This window comes from Oryctolagus cuniculus, chromosome 1 (genome assembly GCF_964237555.1).
Source record: "Oryctolagus cuniculus chromosome 1, mOryCun1.1, whole genome shotgun sequence".
Classification (NCBI taxonomy): Eukaryota; Metazoa; Chordata; class Mammalia; order Lagomorpha; family Leporidae; genus Oryctolagus; species Oryctolagus cuniculus.
The window spans coordinates 182,280,864-182,299,038 of NC_091432.1; the positions used below are offsets into that span (position 1 = coordinate 182,280,864).

At 37.0% G+C, this 18,175-nt stretch overlaps 1 protein-coding gene across 9 annotated transcripts in view; it reads left to right on the forward strand.

Annotated features, from left to right (window-relative positions):
* Positions 1-18,175, forward strand: part of DENND4C (DENN domain containing 4C) — a 129,106-nt gene that overhangs the window by 95,189 nt on the left and 15,742 nt on the right. For 8 of the 9 annotated variants that reach the window (XR_011380242.1, XM_051857424.2, XM_002708081.5 and 5 more), the window contains 8 exons: positions 700-822; positions 1,672-1,818; positions 4,273-5,441; positions 8,846-9,023; positions 9,993-10,102; positions 10,397-10,572; positions 15,075-15,257; positions 16,397-16,592. Coding sequence is in view for 8 of the 9 variants with exons in the window: in XM_051857424.2 (XP_051713384.2) it covers positions 700-822; positions 1,672-1,818; positions 4,273-5,441; positions 8,846-9,023; positions 9,993-10,102; positions 10,397-10,572; positions 15,075-15,257; positions 16,397-16,592 (2,282 nt within the window). In the remaining variant the exon portion in view is untranslated. The other variant, XM_070052797.1, reaches the window with a different exon arrangement.

The window sequence follows — 18,175 nt, forward strand, 5'->3', positions numbered from 1 at the left end:
TTCCCGGTCTCCCACGCGGGTGGAGGGGCCTAAGGACCTGGGCCATCTTCTACTGCTTTCCCAGGCACATTAGCAGAGAACTGGATTGGAAGGGTATCATTCGGGACTCGAACTGGCACCCTTATGAGATGCCAGCACAGCAGACAGCGACTTTACTTGCTGTGCCACAGCGCCGGCCCTGATATATATGTCTTTGATTCAGTATTCTTTCCTTTATAAAATATAGACATTTTCCAATATGAGCCTTTTCAGAACATCTTATCCAAATCTCTTTAATTACAGACAAGGAAATTAGGGCTCATCATTAAGGATTACGTAAAAATTTGAAAATGTATACTGGTATTTACTATTTTATGTTCCTGTTTCTATTGTTCTTTCTCATTATCAGTAGTTTTAAAATATTCTTAATAGTTTGTGAGCTGTCTTTTCTTCTTCTTCTATAAGTTTAATTGTAGATGAGTGGAATTTTCTACTGATTAAAAAAATTTTTTTATTTATATGGAAGACACAGAGAGACAGAGAGCTCCCTTCTGCTTGTTTAATCCCCAGAGCCTACAATGGACTGTGCATTGAGCTGGAAACTCACTCCAGGTCTCCCATGAGAGTGGCAGGAATCCAATTATTTGAGCCATCATTACTGTGATTATTATAAATAAGTATATAAAAATATTTAAACATAAGCCTACATTTTTTTAACAGGTGGTCAGTCTGACCAAGGCTACGGGTCTAAGGATGAACTTATAAAGGATGATGTAAAAATTCATGTGCCTGAAGTAAAAGTAACGAGAGAGCTGATAACTAAGACAAAAGTGCAAACAGAAGGTTAAGTATAGATATTTTTGAGTTTTCTTTAGAAAAATGTGTATATTAATTAAAAGTTTGTTATTTGGTGATAATTTTCAGAAATGCAAGGTCTGGATAGTAAGATACCATGTGCTATTATATATTGTAGATTTTGGTAGTCTGTGAATTTTAGAATTTAAGAGATCTTTAGAGAGTATATAGGTAAAGTCCTTAATTTTTCAGGGAAGTGTGACCTATTGAGGTATTCAGTTATGAAACTCATAAAAATAATTTGTGAAAGAACGAAGACTAAACTGAATCATTAAAATTATATTCCAGTGTCTCTTTTATTCTAAAATGCTCTTTCATTGGAAGTTCTTCAAATATCTAAGTGGGTATTTTCCATTGGAATATTAAAAAATTGTAAACTTTTCCTGATTTTTATAGGACTCATTAAGGTTGACATGATTTATTGTTGGAACATGGAGGAATATTTTGGTTTATGGTAATAAGATGTTCTTCCTATTATCTTACATAAAACCACACAAAAGTATATTTTCTCTGATGATGTTACTGATTTTATATTCCAGAGTTAAGCAGAAGCAGTCAAGTTATGGGAAGTAGAACTGAAGGCCAGCCTTTTAATTGATTCACTGAAGAATTCTTGTTAGGATTATTAAGTGCTAAAATAAAACATTTATTTTAGTACATACTGATGACATTTATGGCATAAAGTAAACCAGACACAATAAACCAGTAATAAAATAGTTATGTGTTCACTCTGACTTGGAGAAAAAAATACATGCAATGTATGAAATCAATATATGGTTTCTATCCACTGGGAAAAATAAGAATAAAATAGGAGTAACTTCTAAATTTTTTTTCTAGAGGTGTGTGATACCTCTACTATTGTGGCAAAACATTCACAACCTAGTCCAGAACCTCAGAGTCCTACTGAGCCTCCTGCATGGGGAAATAGCATTGTGAAAGTTCCATCTGGTATATTTGATGTTCACAGCAGGAAAAGCAGCACTGGTGAGTTGTTACATGTTGACTATTAAGTATTTAAAATATGCTTATAGATATGTATGTTTTTGAAAATATTGGCCGGTACCATGGCTCACTAGGCTAATCCTCCGCCTACGGCGCCGGCACCCCAGGTTCTAGTCCCAGTTGGGGTGCCGGATTCTGTCCGGGTTGCTCCTCTTCCAGTCCAGCTCTCCTCTGTGGCCTGGGAGTGCAGTGGAGGATGGCCTGAGTCCTTGGGCCCTGCACCTGCATGGGAGATCAGGAGAAGCACCTGGCTCCTAGCTTCAGATCAGCGCAGTGCGCCGGCCACAACACATCGGCTGTAGTGGCCACTTGGGGGGTGAACCAACGGAAAAAGGAAGACCTTTCTCTCTGTCTCTCTTTCTCCCTCTCACTTTCTAACTCTGCCTGTCCAAAAAAAAAGGATATATATATATATATATACATACATATATATATACACATATATATATATATATATATGAGAGAGACAGAGGGACAGAGAGAGAACGAGTGCACTTTCATCTATCGGCTCACTCACCAAACTGCCCACACCAATTAGGACTGGGCTGGGCAAGACTGATGCTGGGACCTGGGAACTCATTCCAGGTCTCCCACATGGGTGGCAAGAACCCAACCACTTGAGCTGTTACCACTGCCTCCTAAAATCTGCATTAACAGGAAACGAATCAAGAGCCAGAGATGAGTTTCAAGCTCAGATACTCTGTTATGGAATATGAACATCTTAACTGCTAACCCAAATGTTTTTATTCATCTTAATTCTTAATTAAATCTTGATCTAATAAGACTTTTACCAGTAAGAAAGAAAGAGGAAGTAATTAGGCTTTTAACAGTGTATGACATTCATTTTAAAATTGAATATACTTTGTCACCAAATTCTTAGATACAATGAGAGCCAGTGATATTTGTTTCTCAAATATTGGTAACAGTTTTTGAAGCAGGTGTAAATTTTGAAGTTGTAAATTGGTTAACTTCCCCTAAAAGCTTTAAAAATATCTCTTTAAATTTTTATTATTAGTTCTGATTGATATGCTTATGATTCTTAGTACTAGTTTGAAAGAGTAAAAAAAGCACTGAAATCAATTTGGAAGAATACAGAAAGATCACTTTTATCACCCAAAGCTCCCAAATCATTATGCTTCTAAAGGAAAAAAAATGATAATCCTAAATATGAGTGTGCTTTAAAATGTTTGTGGAAAATTGAGTTAAAAGATAAGTTTCTCTTGGTGAAATAAACTTTTTCCATACACAGTTTTTTCATGGTACATATTTTCCTTGAACTCTTTGAAGTTTTATGAATGGTGGTGTCTCGACATTCTGGGATGCTATAACAAAATGCTGAGACTGGGTGGCTTATAAACAACAAATGTATTTCTTATTGTTCTGGAGGTTGGGAAGTCCACCACTAAGATTACAGTTGGTGGGTTGGGTAGAGGGCCTTGTTTCAGGTTCCAGACTGCCAACTTCTTATGTCTTCACTTGGTGGGAAAAAAGCAAGAGAGCTCTGTGAGATCTCTTTTATGAAGGCACTAATCCTATTCATGAGGGTCCAACTCTCATGAACAAATTATCTCAAAGATTCTACCTACTACCATCACATTTGGGGTTAGGATTTTAACACATGACATTTGGGAGTATACAAATATTTGATTGCTTGTTTCTCCCAAAGCTGGGGGAGGTTTGTAAGGCCACTCACATATTTTTAATATGCTTGATTAAAGAAGACTGATTTCTGTGAGGGCTGAGATCATGTTTGTTTAATTTGCTCTCATATCCCTGCCATCTCGTATGGTGGGTACTAGTAGACAATCAGATGCTTGTAAGAATGAAGATATCTGAAAATCTAAGATTTTACTAGCCTTCTTAGAATTTGCCAGTCCTGTGCATTCAGTTCCATGTTTTTTTGTTGTTGTTGTTGTTGTTTTGTTTTGTTTTGTTTTAATTTTGGAGCACTTGGGCTTTGACTATAGCAAATAAATAATTCTTCCATTATTAAAATTTTGTATTGTGGGGTTGGGACTGTGGTATAGAATGTTAGGTCCCACTTCTGTTGCTAGCATCCCGTATAAGCGCCAGTTGAATTCAGCTGCTCTACTTCCAGTCCAGCTCCCTGCTAACATGCCTGGCACCCATATTGGATACTGGCACTGCAGGTGGCAGCTTAACCTGCTGCACTACAGTACCAGCCCCAGTTTTTTTTAATGAATATAAACACATCTGGAGGATAAAAATGTTATACATTAAAGTGTTATCTATGAGAGGCAGGCAGAGTTGAATATTCTTTTTAAATATACTTTTTCCCCTCTGTGTCTTTGTTATACCTTCTAAATTTTCTGACTCTTGGATTCTGAGCATGTGTCATTTTTATAATCATAAAAGCATACTTTTGTATGAAAGTTACATTGGAAAGTTGAATGTCATTTTTTTTGTCCCTTTTAGGTAGTCCATCAAATGTACTATTTTCTTCTCAAGATCCAGTTGAAGATACAGTCTTTGGTGAAATTCCTAATCTCAAGAAGGATGGCGATAGAGGAGAAAAAAGACAAAAGCATTTTTCAGAGAGGAGTTGCAGTTTTAGTTCCGAAAGTCGAGCAGGAATGTTACTTAAGAAGAACAGTTTGGATTTGAATTCAAGTGAAATGGCTATCATGTTGGGAGCAGATGCCAAGATTCTCACAGCAGCATTGACGTGTTCTAAGACTTCCCCACTACATAGCATAGGAAGCCATAACTTTGAGAATCATGGGGCTGATGCTAGGACTTATGTGTCTGAAAGCACTCAAAATTCTGAACACAGATCATCTCCTGTGCTAGAAATGCTTGAGGAAAGCCAGGAGCTCCTAGAGCCTGTGGTTGTGGTTGGTGATAATGTAGCTAAAACCAGTATGACAAAGGATACACATGGCAATCAACAAAGTGATAGAAAGAGTAACCAGTCCATAGATGCAGAAACAGGAGCTAAAGATCTAATGAATAAGAGAAATAGTTTGTATGGTGTTGCTAAAGCTGTTGAGAGAGAAGATGTGGAAACTGGACTAGATCCTTTGTCTCTTTTAGCCACTGAATGTACAGGAGAAACAACGCCTGATTCTGAAGATAAGATGTTTTCTCCAGTTATTGCACGTAATCTGGCTGATGAAATTGAAAGCTATATGAACCTAAAAAGTCCCCTGGGTAGTAAATCTTCTAGTATGGAATTACACGGAGAGGGAAACAAAGAGTCTAGCACTTCCACTGCTGCATTTATTCACCCACTAGAGAGGAGATCAAGTTTACCTTCAGATCATGGTTCACCAGCACAAGAAAATCCTGAAAGTGAAAAGAGCTCCCCTGCAGTGTCTAGGTCTAAAACTTTTACTGGGCGTTTGAAGCAACAAGCTTCTTTCAGAACTCACAAAGATCGTTCAACTTCTTTATCAGCATTGGTGCGTTCTTCACCACATGGCTCACTGGGTTCTGTAGTAAATTCTTTGTCAGGGCTCAAGCTGGATAACATACTCTCAGGGCCCAAGATAGATGTCCTAAAATCTGGTATGAAACAAGCAGCAACTGTAGCCAGTAAGATGTGGGTTGCTGTATCATCTGTCTACAGCTATTCAGATGATGAGGTAAGATTTTTTGTGTGTATTCTGTATGATACTAGAATGTTTGACCATGTATGTAGAAACAGGACATCAGGACCACTTTATAATTCAAGATTTTTTTTAATGTATTTGAAAGAGTGACAGAAGGAGAGTCAGAGCTTCCATCTACTGGTTCACTCTCCAAAAGGCTACAACAGCCAGAGTTGGGCCAGACTGAAGCCAGGAGCCTGGAACTCCATCTGGGTCTCCCACATGGCTGGCAGGGGTCCAAGGACTCAGGCCATCTTCTGGTGCTTTCTCTGGTGTCTTAGCAAGGGATCTGGATCAGAAATGGTACAGTCAGGACTCAAACCAACACTCAGGGATGCTGCCCTCACAGGTGGCAGCTTACCCCACTGCACCAAAATACCAACACCTGTATTTGACTTTTTAAGTGACTTTTACCTGTGTTATCTTCTTACCATGTGAAATCACTCTGTAGCTTAATCCATAGATTTCATAGTTATCTGGCAATTCAGTCCTTACAAAAAATATTGTTAATAGAGTTAATTTTGTGAAAATGGAATTGGGATACATTTTGCTTTTTATTTAAAGAATTGTATGACCATATTTCAGAAAGTTCAGGGAAAATGTGATTAAATGATATGCTTATTCTGATACAAGACTTTATAGAAATGAATAATTTTTCCTACATATTTTTCTTGAACTATTTGAAGACTCTTTGTACTTGATTACTTTAATATAGTAGAAAAGATACCTGTGCTTTTATTGTAACAGTATGTCCTAGGTAATAGTCTAAGCTATATTGTCTATTTGCATATAAGTATGTACACACATATATATTTAATTTTCAAAGCAGCCTCATCAGGTAGTATTTTTATCATTTTATATAGATAAGAGATTAAATTCAGAGGAGCTAATTAGTTTCCTAAGATCACACAACTAGTGAGTGGCAGAACCAGAATTTGAAAGTGTAGAAATTGGGTCTGGAGTACATGCTTTTACCTTCTAAGCAATATTTTAGGAGAAGAGATTGAAAGAGGAGTATAATAAGAGAATCAGGTTGGGGACTATCCAGAAAAATCAGGTGATATCTAAGTTCAACTCTGAAGTATAAATTTCAATTTGAGGTTAGTCAGAGTGATAAGATAGTAGAAGTTTATATCTGAGAGAAGAGTATGAAAAAACATGGAAGCTACAAACATCAGGCCTTTTCAAAATAAGCAGTAAAGACAAGGGAAAAGAAATTGGACAGATAGGACTTAGATGCTATTCGAAGGAAAACTTTTTATAGGCAGAATAATGATTGAAATTAAAACACACCATAGGGGTTGGTGTTGTTGGTTGATGGGATAACACACTGTTTGAAATGCTGAAATTCTTTTTTTTTTTTTTAAGATTCATTTATTTATTTATTTGAAAGTCAGAGTTAGAGAGAGAGAAGGAGAGACAGAGGGAGAGAGAGGTAGGTCTTCCATCTGCTGGTTCACTCCCCAGTTGGCCACAATGACTGGAGCTGCACTGATCTGAAGCCAGGAGCCAGATGACCCAAGTGTTTGGGACCCCTGCTACCCTTGTGGGAGACCCAGATGAAGCTCCTAGCCCCTGGCTTCATCCTGGCCCAGCACTGACCTTTGTGGCCATGTGGAAGTGAACCAGCATTTGTTAGATCTCCTTATATTTTTTCCTTCTATCTTTGTAACTCTGCTTTTCAATTAAATAAATAAATCTTTTTTTAAGTATATTATTGGGTGTTATAAGACTTACATTTAAAGAGCTTGCAAGTTCATTGAGGAAAGGTAAAATAGCTTCAAAAGTGTCTTAAGCTGACATTAGGATAAAAAGAACTATTTTTTATTTGAAATTTTATCTCACTGCTTAAAAATTGCCAACTTTCTGCATGATTGGAATATATGAGAGTATAAATTCCAAGTAGTTGCAAGTCTTGTCTTTATTGCTATAGGCCTGACATCTTTGTAGTACCTGGCGAAAAGCAAATAGGATGTACTTCATAAGTATTTACAGATAGGGGAATGAATAAAAAATTGTAAAAAATGTTCATAACTTTTACCCAGAATTTAAGGATAAAATTGCAAATATGTGTAAAAATAACTTCAAGGAACTCATCAGTGTAATTTATGTAAGATTTAAAACATTTTGAATGATTAATAGCAATAGGGGATTTACTAAATACATAATAGTACATCAGTAAAATGCATTAGTTTACACAGGTTTAAATGATGTAGAAGACTTAATGGAATTAAAATTACTTACTTGAGAAGTATTGGCTAAATACAGTATCCTAATTTGTAAACATTCATGATATGGCTATGTATGAATATTTTTAAGTGACTAAAAGGTTATATATCAAGATTTTGATTGTACTGACTTGGCATTACAAATTTTGTTTATTTCCTATTTTGCATATCTATTTTATTTTCAAATCATTTAACATGGTTTTATAAAAAGGAAGTCTCTTTCCTCTTTAAAGCAGAAAACAAAAAGGAAACTGATGATAAGTTTAAAGCTTCAGCAATCACTTATATTAAGGACTAGAGTGTTTAGAGCTTTATTTATGTTTATGACTTTAATATTGCTGTTTATTTTTCTGAGCTGTCGTATCCCTGGAATTCTCACACAAATCCTATTAGAAAAGACTCATGTAATTCATTTTTCAGATAATATGATTAAAAGTTCGAGAAGTTGAGTAATGTCTATAATGTCACATACATAATAAGTGATAGAAAGCTAAGGTCACAATCTAGCTATCTGACTCTGAAGCCCCTGTTCTGCTTGTGTTGGGATCCCTGGTTCCAGTGGAGACAGAGAGCTCCTAGAGTTTATTTATTTATTTATTATTAAAGATTGATTGATTTATTTGAAAGAGTTACAGTAAGAGAGAGAAAGACACAGAGATATCTTCTATCCACTGGTTCACTTCCTAGATGGCTGCAAAGATCAAAGCAAGAAATCAGGAGCTTTATCCTCCTCTCCCACATGGGTAGGAGGGGTCCAAACACTTGGGCCATCTTCTGCTTTTCCCAAGAGCTTTAGCAAGGAGCTAGATTGAAAATGGAGCACCCAGGACTCATACCAGTGCCCATGTGGGATGCTGGCGTCAAAGGCAGTGGCTTTACCCACTATACCACAACTCTGACCCCTCCTTTGTTCTGTAATAGTGACACACAACCATCAGACACACCTGGGGCACAACATCATCTTTCTGGTAGTCTTTAGGTCACTGCTTGAATTCTTACGGAAAAAGAAAGTTCCAAGCAGCAGTTGGAAGAGTTCATGATTTTGAAAAATGTAAAGATGATAATTTAAAGATTATAGAGGAGTTTAATTTGGAAAAGGATGGCATGAGAATATTTCCTTTGGAGAAGGTATTAGTTATGTGTGTTTGGTTTTATTCTTTTCCATTAAAGGAGGAAACTAGTAGAGATTACAGCTTCCCAGCTGGCCTAGAAGACCATATCTTGGGGGAGAATGTATCGCCTAACACCAGTATCTCAGGGTTGGTCCCCAGTGAACTTACCCAGAGCAACACAAGCCTTGGCAGTAGCAGCAGCAGTGGAGATATAGGAAAACTGTCTTATTTAACAGGTATGGGGAAGGATTGTCCTTTCTTTGTTTATTTAACTGAATGTCCATAGCTTCCTGCACTCCCCAGCAACAAGTACCATTTGTGTGATCCATGCATATTGTAGTCTTTCGTATATTTTTAGTTGTATATGTAAATAAATTATATCATTAATTTTCAAACTTTAGGCTATATCAGCATTTATTTATCCGATGTATTTAAACATATATGAAATTATCTAAACCTTAGGCTAAAAATTCTGAGACTGAATTTGTGGAATCAGGTCTTTGAAAATGTGTATTTTTTAACCACTCAGATGTATTTCAGATCTTGAGAATTCCTGGGCTATATTATTGAAACATCTTAACTCAGTGCTTTCTAAAATTCTTTTTTTTTTTTTTTAAGATTTATTTTATTTATTTGACAGGCAGAGTTACAGAGAGAGGTAGAGACAGAGGGAGAGGTCTTCCATCCACTGGTTTACCCCCCAGATGGCTGCAACGGCCGGAGCTGTGCCGATCCGCAGCTAGGAGCCAGGAGCTTCTTCCGGGTCTTCCACGTGGGTGCAGGGGTCCAAGGACTTGGGCCATCTTCTACTGTTATCCCAGGCCATAGCAGAGAGCTGGATCAGAAGAGGAGCAGCCGGGACTAGAACTGGCACCCATATGGGATACCGGCGCTTCAGGCCAGGATGTTAACCCGCTGAGCCACAGCGCCTGCCCCTAAAATTCTAAATCTGTTCTTTTTCTCCAATTTTAAAAAAATGATGCAGATATTTTGAAAATTAGAATTCTGTAATGAGCAATCACATATCTTCTACCTAGATTTAATTAACTTTTGTTAACTATGCACAGACATACTTTTTTATATTGAACCATTTGAAAATAAATTGCAGATTTAGTAACACTTCACCCCTAAATACTTTAGCATGCATTGCCAAAGTGGAGGAATATTCTCCTGCATAATGTACTGTGATGCTCACTCCTCTTTAGGTGAAGTTCCCTTTCCAAGAAGCATAAAAGGGCAGGACTTTGAAAAATCAGACCATGGTTCTTCTCAAAATACCAGCATGTCTAGCATCTATCAGAATTGTGCAATGGAGGTAAAAGTTTTGTATTCTGTCCATGATAAAATAAAATTTTTAAATTTCAGAATAGAATTTCGCAGGGTTCCTTGATACCTTATGTACAAACTAATAAATCATTTTGTTGAATTTGCTTGATGTCTTATGTAATAGGGCAATGAACTAGTAGATTTATCTGTGAAGTGATAAAGTTGTTCATTCTAAATTTGAATAACAGAATAAATAAAATTTTTCATTTATCTGAAAGGAATAGCTTATTAGGATTCATTTGTACCATAGAAATTTTTGGTGTCTATGTTTTTCTGTTGTTAGGTTTTGATGTCCAGTTGTTCACAGTGTAGAGCTTGTGGAGCTTTAGTTTATGATGAAGAGATTATGGCTGGATGGACGGCAGATGATTCAAATTTAAACACAACATGCCCGTTCTGTAAAAGCAACTTCTTGCCTCTTCTCAAAATAGAATTTAAAGACTTGAGAGGCTCTGCAAGGTTAGTATTATACAAGCTCCCTCTATAGTAAGTGTCCCTTCAGAAAGCCTGACTCCCAGGTCAAGAGTGAAATACTCATGGTAGCTTCCAGGTTTGTGTCTTTCTCTCCTATTTTTTACCTTCAGTATTTGAGTTGAAAATATTAATAATGTAGGAGACTACTTTTTCCTTTTATTTAATATATGATTATCAATGCTAGCCAGTTCTTGGAGCTAAACTTTATTTTTTCAAAACTCTTTTAAGTTAGTTATTGTTTCAAACCTTCCTCCTTAGTGATCTTAATTACCTCTCCTATTGCTGCTCCTTTCTGGTACAGTGAAATAACCAAATTCTAGTAGTTAGAGAGGAGACTAACTGGTCTATAATTGGTCGTTAAGTAATTAAGAAGTTTGTAAATGTATGCTGACTTAAGTAATTGTATTTAATATTCTGTTTATCTTATGGAGCAAATGAACCTTTAAAAAATTTTTGTGTATTTAATTTGAAAGCTGGAATTACAGAGAGGAGGAGAAACACTGAGATCTTCCATCTGCTAGGTCACTCCCCAAATGGCCACAAGAGTCAGCACTGGATAGGCAGAAATCAGGAGGCAGGAGTTTTATCTGGGTCTCCCACGTGGGTGGCAGGGGCCCAAATACTTGGGCCATCTTTTGCTGCTTTCTTAGGCCATTAGCAAGGAACTTTATTGAAAATGGAGCAGTTGGGACACGAACTGGCACCCACCTGGGATAATGGCATCACAGGTGGCAACTTTACCCACTATGCAACATTGCCTGCCCTGCAAATGAGCTTTATATTGTCTGCCTTTTATTGTTTTAAAAACATCTCCAGTTGTAAAGATGTTTCTTTGCTATGTTTCTTGTAGTTTCAGACATGAAACTGAGTTTAGTCATAGACTGTTATTTATACTGTGCTCTGTGGGATATATCGTTATAAATACCCCACATCTCATTTATTTATTTTTGTTACTCAGGTTTTTTTTAAAGGATTTATTTATTTATTTGAAAGGCAGAATTTTGGAGAGCAAGGGAGAGCGATCTTTCGTCTACTGGTTCACTCCCCAGATGGCCTCAATGGCTGGGATGAGGCCTTGCTGAAGCCAGGGGCATGGAACTCTCTCCTGGTCTCCCATGTATGTGGCAGTGGCCCAGGCACCTGGATCATCTGCTGTTTTCCCAGGTGCATTAGCAGTGAGCTGGATTGGAAGTAGGGCAGCCAGGACTCGAACCAGTGCTCGTGAGATGCCTAGCCTGCTATGCCACAACACCAGCCCCTGTTACTCAGTTTTAAATCTATCTGAGCTACCATAGGTACAGCTAGTTTGTTCCTTTACTCCTGTGGGAAGTTTTTCTTAATCATTATCCTAATGTTGGAAGCTTCAGTTGCTTCCAGTACTTTGTTACTACCAGCATCAACTGCAGTGAGGTAGTGTACTGCAGAATACATGTCCCTTTTTGAAGTTATGAAGCAGTTTCTCTTAGAAAAAGTCTTAGAGATCACTGAATTGTTTCATATTTGATTTTATATTTGATAGTGTAATATTGCTTTCCAGATGGCAACACTCCCACCAATAGGGCCTGAGTATGCTTTTTATACAATCTTACCAGCATTTGTTATTATCACTTTTCTAATTTTCACATTGTAATGAATATAAAGTACTATCTCATTGTTTTGCTTTGATTTTTCTGAATATAGTAGGTTTGAGTGTCTTGTTGTTACTAGAATATTCTTTTTTTAAAAAAAAGATTTTTATTTATTTACTTGAAAAGGTTACACAGAGAGAGAGAGAGGTCTTCCATCCGATGGTTCACTCCCCAGATGGCCGCAATGGCCAGAGCTACGCCAATCTAAAGCCAGGAGCCAGGAGCTTCTTCCCGGTCGCTCATGCGGGTGCAGGAGCCCAAGGACTTGGGCCGTCTTCTACTGCCTTCCCAGGCCATAACAGAGAGCCAGATCGGAAGAGGAGCAGCCAGATCTCGAACCGGCGCCCATATGGGATACTGGTGCTTCAGGCCAGGGCGTTAACTCATTGCGTCACAGGGCCAGCCCCATATAATATTCTTGATATTAATTTCTTGAAGAGAAATCATTAATTTTGATGTCATCATCCATTAATTTTCCACTTCATTCTTTATGCTGTTGGAGTCTTCTTTTCAGTTGTTTCCTAGCCTAGCTGTTAGAATACCTGCCCTTGACTCATAATGGAGTGTGTGGGATCACTACCTGGCTCTGGCTCCTGCCTCCAACTTCTTGCCAATGCAGGTACTATTTGGCAGTGGTGATGGCTGAAGTAACTGGACTCCTTTGACCTGTGTGAAAGTCCTGAATTGAGTTCCTGGCTTCTGCCTGGCTGGGTTCCAACCATTGCAGGTATTTTGGGAGTGAACCCAGATGGGAGAGAACTCTGTTTGTCTGCCTTTCAAATACATAGACAAGTAAAGGATTTGTAAAAGGTTGTTTTCCGTGACTGGGATGTGAATATTTTCTCCCTTAATGTTTGTTTATTTGAAAGGCAGGGGATCAGAGAGAGAGAGGAGAAATATAACTCTTCCATCCACTGGTTCATTCCCCAAATATCCACAACACCCTGGGCTGGGTCAGGCTGAAGCAGGGGCCGGGAACTCCATCTGAGGTCTCCCAAGTGGTTGCAGTAACCCAAGTGCTTGGGCCATCATCCGCTGCTTTCCAGTCGCATTAATAGGAAGCTGGATCAGCAGGACGGTAGACAGCCAGGGCTTGAACTGGCATTCAACATAACGTTGCTGGTGTCCAAGCAGCAGTTTAACTTGCCGCTCCTATTAAGGTGTTTAGTACATCTGGAATCCACCTTGTGTATAGTGATAGATGTCCAGCTTTTACCACAATATCGTCTGCTAAATAAACATGTTCTTTGCTCATTGATCCATAGTGTCACCTTTATCATGTATCATATGTGCCCATTCATTCCTTACTCTGATACTGGGTTCTGTTCCTTTTGTCAGTACCATAATGTTTTTATTACTCTGTGTATGTGTGGAATTTTCTGGGTCTGTGCTTAGCATTATTTTGTCTTTTCTATACATTTTGAGAATGAATTTGAGTTCCTCAGAAAAAAAATCTGACTGGAGTTTTCACTGAGATTGTATTACATTTATTAACATCTGGGGCAAAACTGAATTTTTCAGCATGGTAAACCTGCTTATGAGAATGATAAATCTCTCCAACTTTTCAGACCTTCTTTTGTTTTAAATTTTTCTCCATAAGTTCTGTATTTTTTATTGTTGCTTATTATATTTTTAAGCTATTGTGATGAGTACCTTTTATTGTATTTTCTTTTTAAAAATTTAATGTATTTAATTGAGAGGCAAAGAGATGGTCAGAGGGCTCCCATTCCCTTGGCTCACTCACCAAGTGCCTACAGCTGAAGTTGGGCTGGAACGGAAGGTGACAGCCAAGAACTTACTCCAGGTCCACAATATGTGTGTCCTGGAACCCAATCACATGAGCCAATTGATGTGTCCCAGAGTCTGCATTAAGGGAAAGCTAGAGTTGGAAGCTGGGAACTCTGATTTGGACTGTGGGTGTTTCAACTGGTGATTTAACTTCTAGGCCAAATACTCATCTTTGTTTTATTTTCCTTATTGGGTGTAAAGGAACATTGTTACCTCCCTTAATCCTATGTGTCATAATGGAAAATCACATTCAACAAAGTTTAAAATTTTTTTACAATGAGAACCCAAATATCCACCCAATTTACATTTTACTGTAATTGTTGTATCACCTACCTATCCCTCCATGTTGTATTTTTATTTACTGGAAGGTAAGATGTAAGTATTAATACACTTCTCCTCCAAAGACTTCATGCATATTATTAACTAGAGTTCAGTATTTGTTTATAGTTTTTTTATTTAGAGGTAAATTTATATGCAATAAAATGCACAAATCTTAAACCATTTGAAAACTATGCATACATTTAAGCAACTCAAACCTTTTTCAAGATACAGTACATAACCATTATCTTAGAAAATTCTATAATGTCTTATTCTCATCCAGTTCTCACCAGAAGGGAGAAGGACAGTGGTAAGATGGGAATAAACTAATGATTAGATAAGATAGGAGATGACCAAAGACAAATACAGATTTGTAAGTGGAGAAAAGGTGTTCAAAACCATTTAGGTTAACAATAAAGTTCTGCTGTGTTAGCTTTTTTTTTCTTCAACTTAGGAAATTCATAAAATATTTTGCTTTCTCTTCATTCATAGCTTTCTTTAATAGTCCTCAAAAACTGAAGCACTTTCCATTGAACTACCCTAGACCTATTTATTTTAGAGGTTTAGGATAGAAGGGAAAGGAACATGAGAGTAGGTATCTATGTGTATGCTTAAAATAGACAGCATCTCCTTATGGATTGTCTAATTCATTAATGAGTGCTTTACTATAAAGTCACAATTCAAAGTATGGTGAAATTTTAAGGACTCAAGAATTTTTAAGGACTTTTTTTTTTTTTCCTGCTCCATATTTAGCTTTTTCCTGAAACCAAGTACCTCTGGCGACAGTTTACAAAGTGGCAGCATTCCATTGGCGAGTGAATCCTCAGAGTACAAACCTGCACCTAGTTCAGCAGAACCTGACTTGATCAGCTTTATGGATTTCCAAAAACATAATCAGACCATAACTGAAGAAACAAGCTCTGCAGTTGAATCAAGGTACCACAGGGTTCAGAGAACTCTATAATAAATTGGATACCCTTGTAAAATTTTCTTACTAAAAGACAACTTGACTCTTGTAGGCACAGGTTCTAGCATTCAAAAAATTTTTTTACCACTACATAGCATTGAAGTATCTATTGTATGAGTCTGATAAGCTATTTTGACTTAATTTTAATATTTTACAGTGGTCTTTTACAAAGTGAACTTTTCAAAAGTAAAAATTTTTTCTTTACTGTAATCATTTCCAGTTTCTAGAGAAGTAGTCTCTTCACTGTACCATATATGATTTACTCTTTTTTTAAAATAAGATTTTATTTATTTGAGAGGTAGAGTTACAGACAGTGAGAGGAAGAGACAGAGAGAGGTCTTCCTTCCGTTGGTTCACTCCCCAAATGTCCACTACGGCCAGAGCTGTGCCGATCAGGAGGCACAAGCTTCCCACCGGTTTCCCACACAGGTGCAGGGGCCCAAGGACTTGGGCCACCTTCCATTGCTTCCCCAGGCCACAGCAGAGAGCCAAATTGGAAGAGAAGCAGCTGGGACTAGAACTGGCGCCCATATGGGATGCCAGCGCCGCAGGCGGAGAATTAACCTACTGCACCACAGCGCCAGCCCCATGATTTACTCTTAAAAATTGACTTAATCAAACATTTATTGAGAGCCTGTTGTAGACTAAGCATTATGTTAAGTACTTTAAAGAAGAAAGGAATGTAGGGAAAGAGGATGAAAGTTGAAAAATGAAATCTAGTCACTATCCTTAGGTGAATCATGGTCTTGTTGAGATTAAATACTTGTCAGTGAATCTGTTATAGTTATTAAAACAGTGTACTTCTATGTGGTTTTGCTTAATAAAGATGAAATGTTTGAAGCAACTGAATGGGCACTTTATCTTTTTCAAATAATAACCTTTTGTACTGTATGTTCTGTTTCCACCCCTCATGAAAGTCATCTTTTCCATCCTGTATTTGTGAACAGTTTTACAGAAATGCTTGAAAAATTTTAATTCTTAAAAGGTGTTACTGATTCTTCTCAGATATTAATTAGTATGTTCAAGTTTCATTACAGAAATACTCTAGTTCTACAGGTTTAGTTCATTTTTTAGTGCTCACACAGCTTTTCTTCTTTATTTTTTTAAGTGATGAACTAAGGAAAGCCAGTGGAGATGTCCAAAGTATGAAAACTTCGTCTGTGTCTAATAGTTTATCAAAGAGAAATGTGTCTTTAACTCGAAGTCACAGTGTTGGAGGTCCTTTACAAAATATTGACTTTTCCCAGAGACCGTTTCATGGCATTTCAACAGTTAGTCTTCCAAACAGTCTGCAGGAAGTTGTGGTATGTAACATTATGATCATACTATAACTCATGTAAGTATTTCTTAGAAAACACATAGCTTTTCTGTAGTAGACTTAACTTTAATCACATGAAAAGTGATAAGAATTTTTCCATAAACAAAGGACCTTTAAAACATTTTGTAATGGAAAATTTCAAATATGTACAAAAATAAGCAAGAGTGTAATGAGTATCTTGAGTTACCATCTAGCTTCAATAATTTTTATTTTATAGTCATTCTTCTAATATAGGCCCTCATTTACTTTCCCTTTCTAGATTATTTTGAGGCAAATTTTTAAATACATACATTCTATTTTTAAATAGTTCAATATGCATCTAAATAATGAGGACTTTAAAAATATAGTCATAGTGCCATTCCTTACCAAAAAATAACAGCTAGTATCATCAAGTTGTTCGGTCTGTGTTCAAATTTCTAATTGTCTCAAAAATGTCATGTGTGTGTTTTAGTTTGAGGCATCAGTATAGAAGTCTGCACATTACAGTTGGTTGGTGTGTTTATAAATTTCTAGACTTTCATTCAAACTTATTCATTAATAAGATTCAGTTGTTTGTCTTTTTGACACCAGGGTTTCTTATATAATCCTGATACATGCCGAGTGCAACCCTGTAGATTGATATTTGTAGCTACAGCTTGATTAGATTTGGGATCTGTTTTGTTGTTCATTTCTTTATTTTTGCAAGACAGCTTCATCAATGATGATATGTTCCTCCCAGTAGGAAACATGGACAATGAATAGCTATTAATACCTCTATGCTTAGATGTAATCCTTTAGAAACTGTAAAATGATCATCTAGTTCTCTCATTTCTTTTTTATTATATGAAATAATTCAGTACTTCTGTTGGTTTTCTGAAGATGCATTTAGGAATAGGCATTTGACCAGCAGTTAAAAATGCCTGCATCCTATATTAGAGTGCCTTGGTTTGAGGCAGCTTGTGATGACTCATGTAGTTGGGTTCCTGCCCGCCATGTGGTAGATGTGGATTAAGTTCCTGACTCCCAGCTTTGGCCTTGATCCAGCCAAAGGGTCTGTTTCAGGCATTTGGGGAGTAAACCAGAGGATGAGAACTTTCTCTGTCAGTCTGTCCGTGCCTCTGAAATAAAAAAAATAACATAAAATAAAATAACATAAAAATGTATTTTAAGTTTTGAAGGCAGGATAAACATTTGATTTTTTTTCTTTTATTTACCAGTTTTCAAAATAAAGAATTGGGTCCCCAGTATTCTCCAAGATGAGCAATTAATTTGGAACTATAGGATATCATTTTGAATTATTTATTCACTATGTTTAAATCCATTGCTGTCTATTCTATGGATGTTTATATGTGTATTAGCCTGTGTAGACACTACAAGTTGATTCATTGATCCTTTGGACACAATTCAAGTAGCTTTTCTGTGATATTTTTCAAAATTTCCTAACTTTCATGCATCACAGGGTATTTTATACTTGTGTTGTATATTTCCTTCTCCAGACCTGGCATCATTCACTTCTGGTTTCTTTTAGAGAAAAATGGCTTTTGGGGATGACATTCTTGATGCTAGGGGTAACTCATTGTTAATTAATTG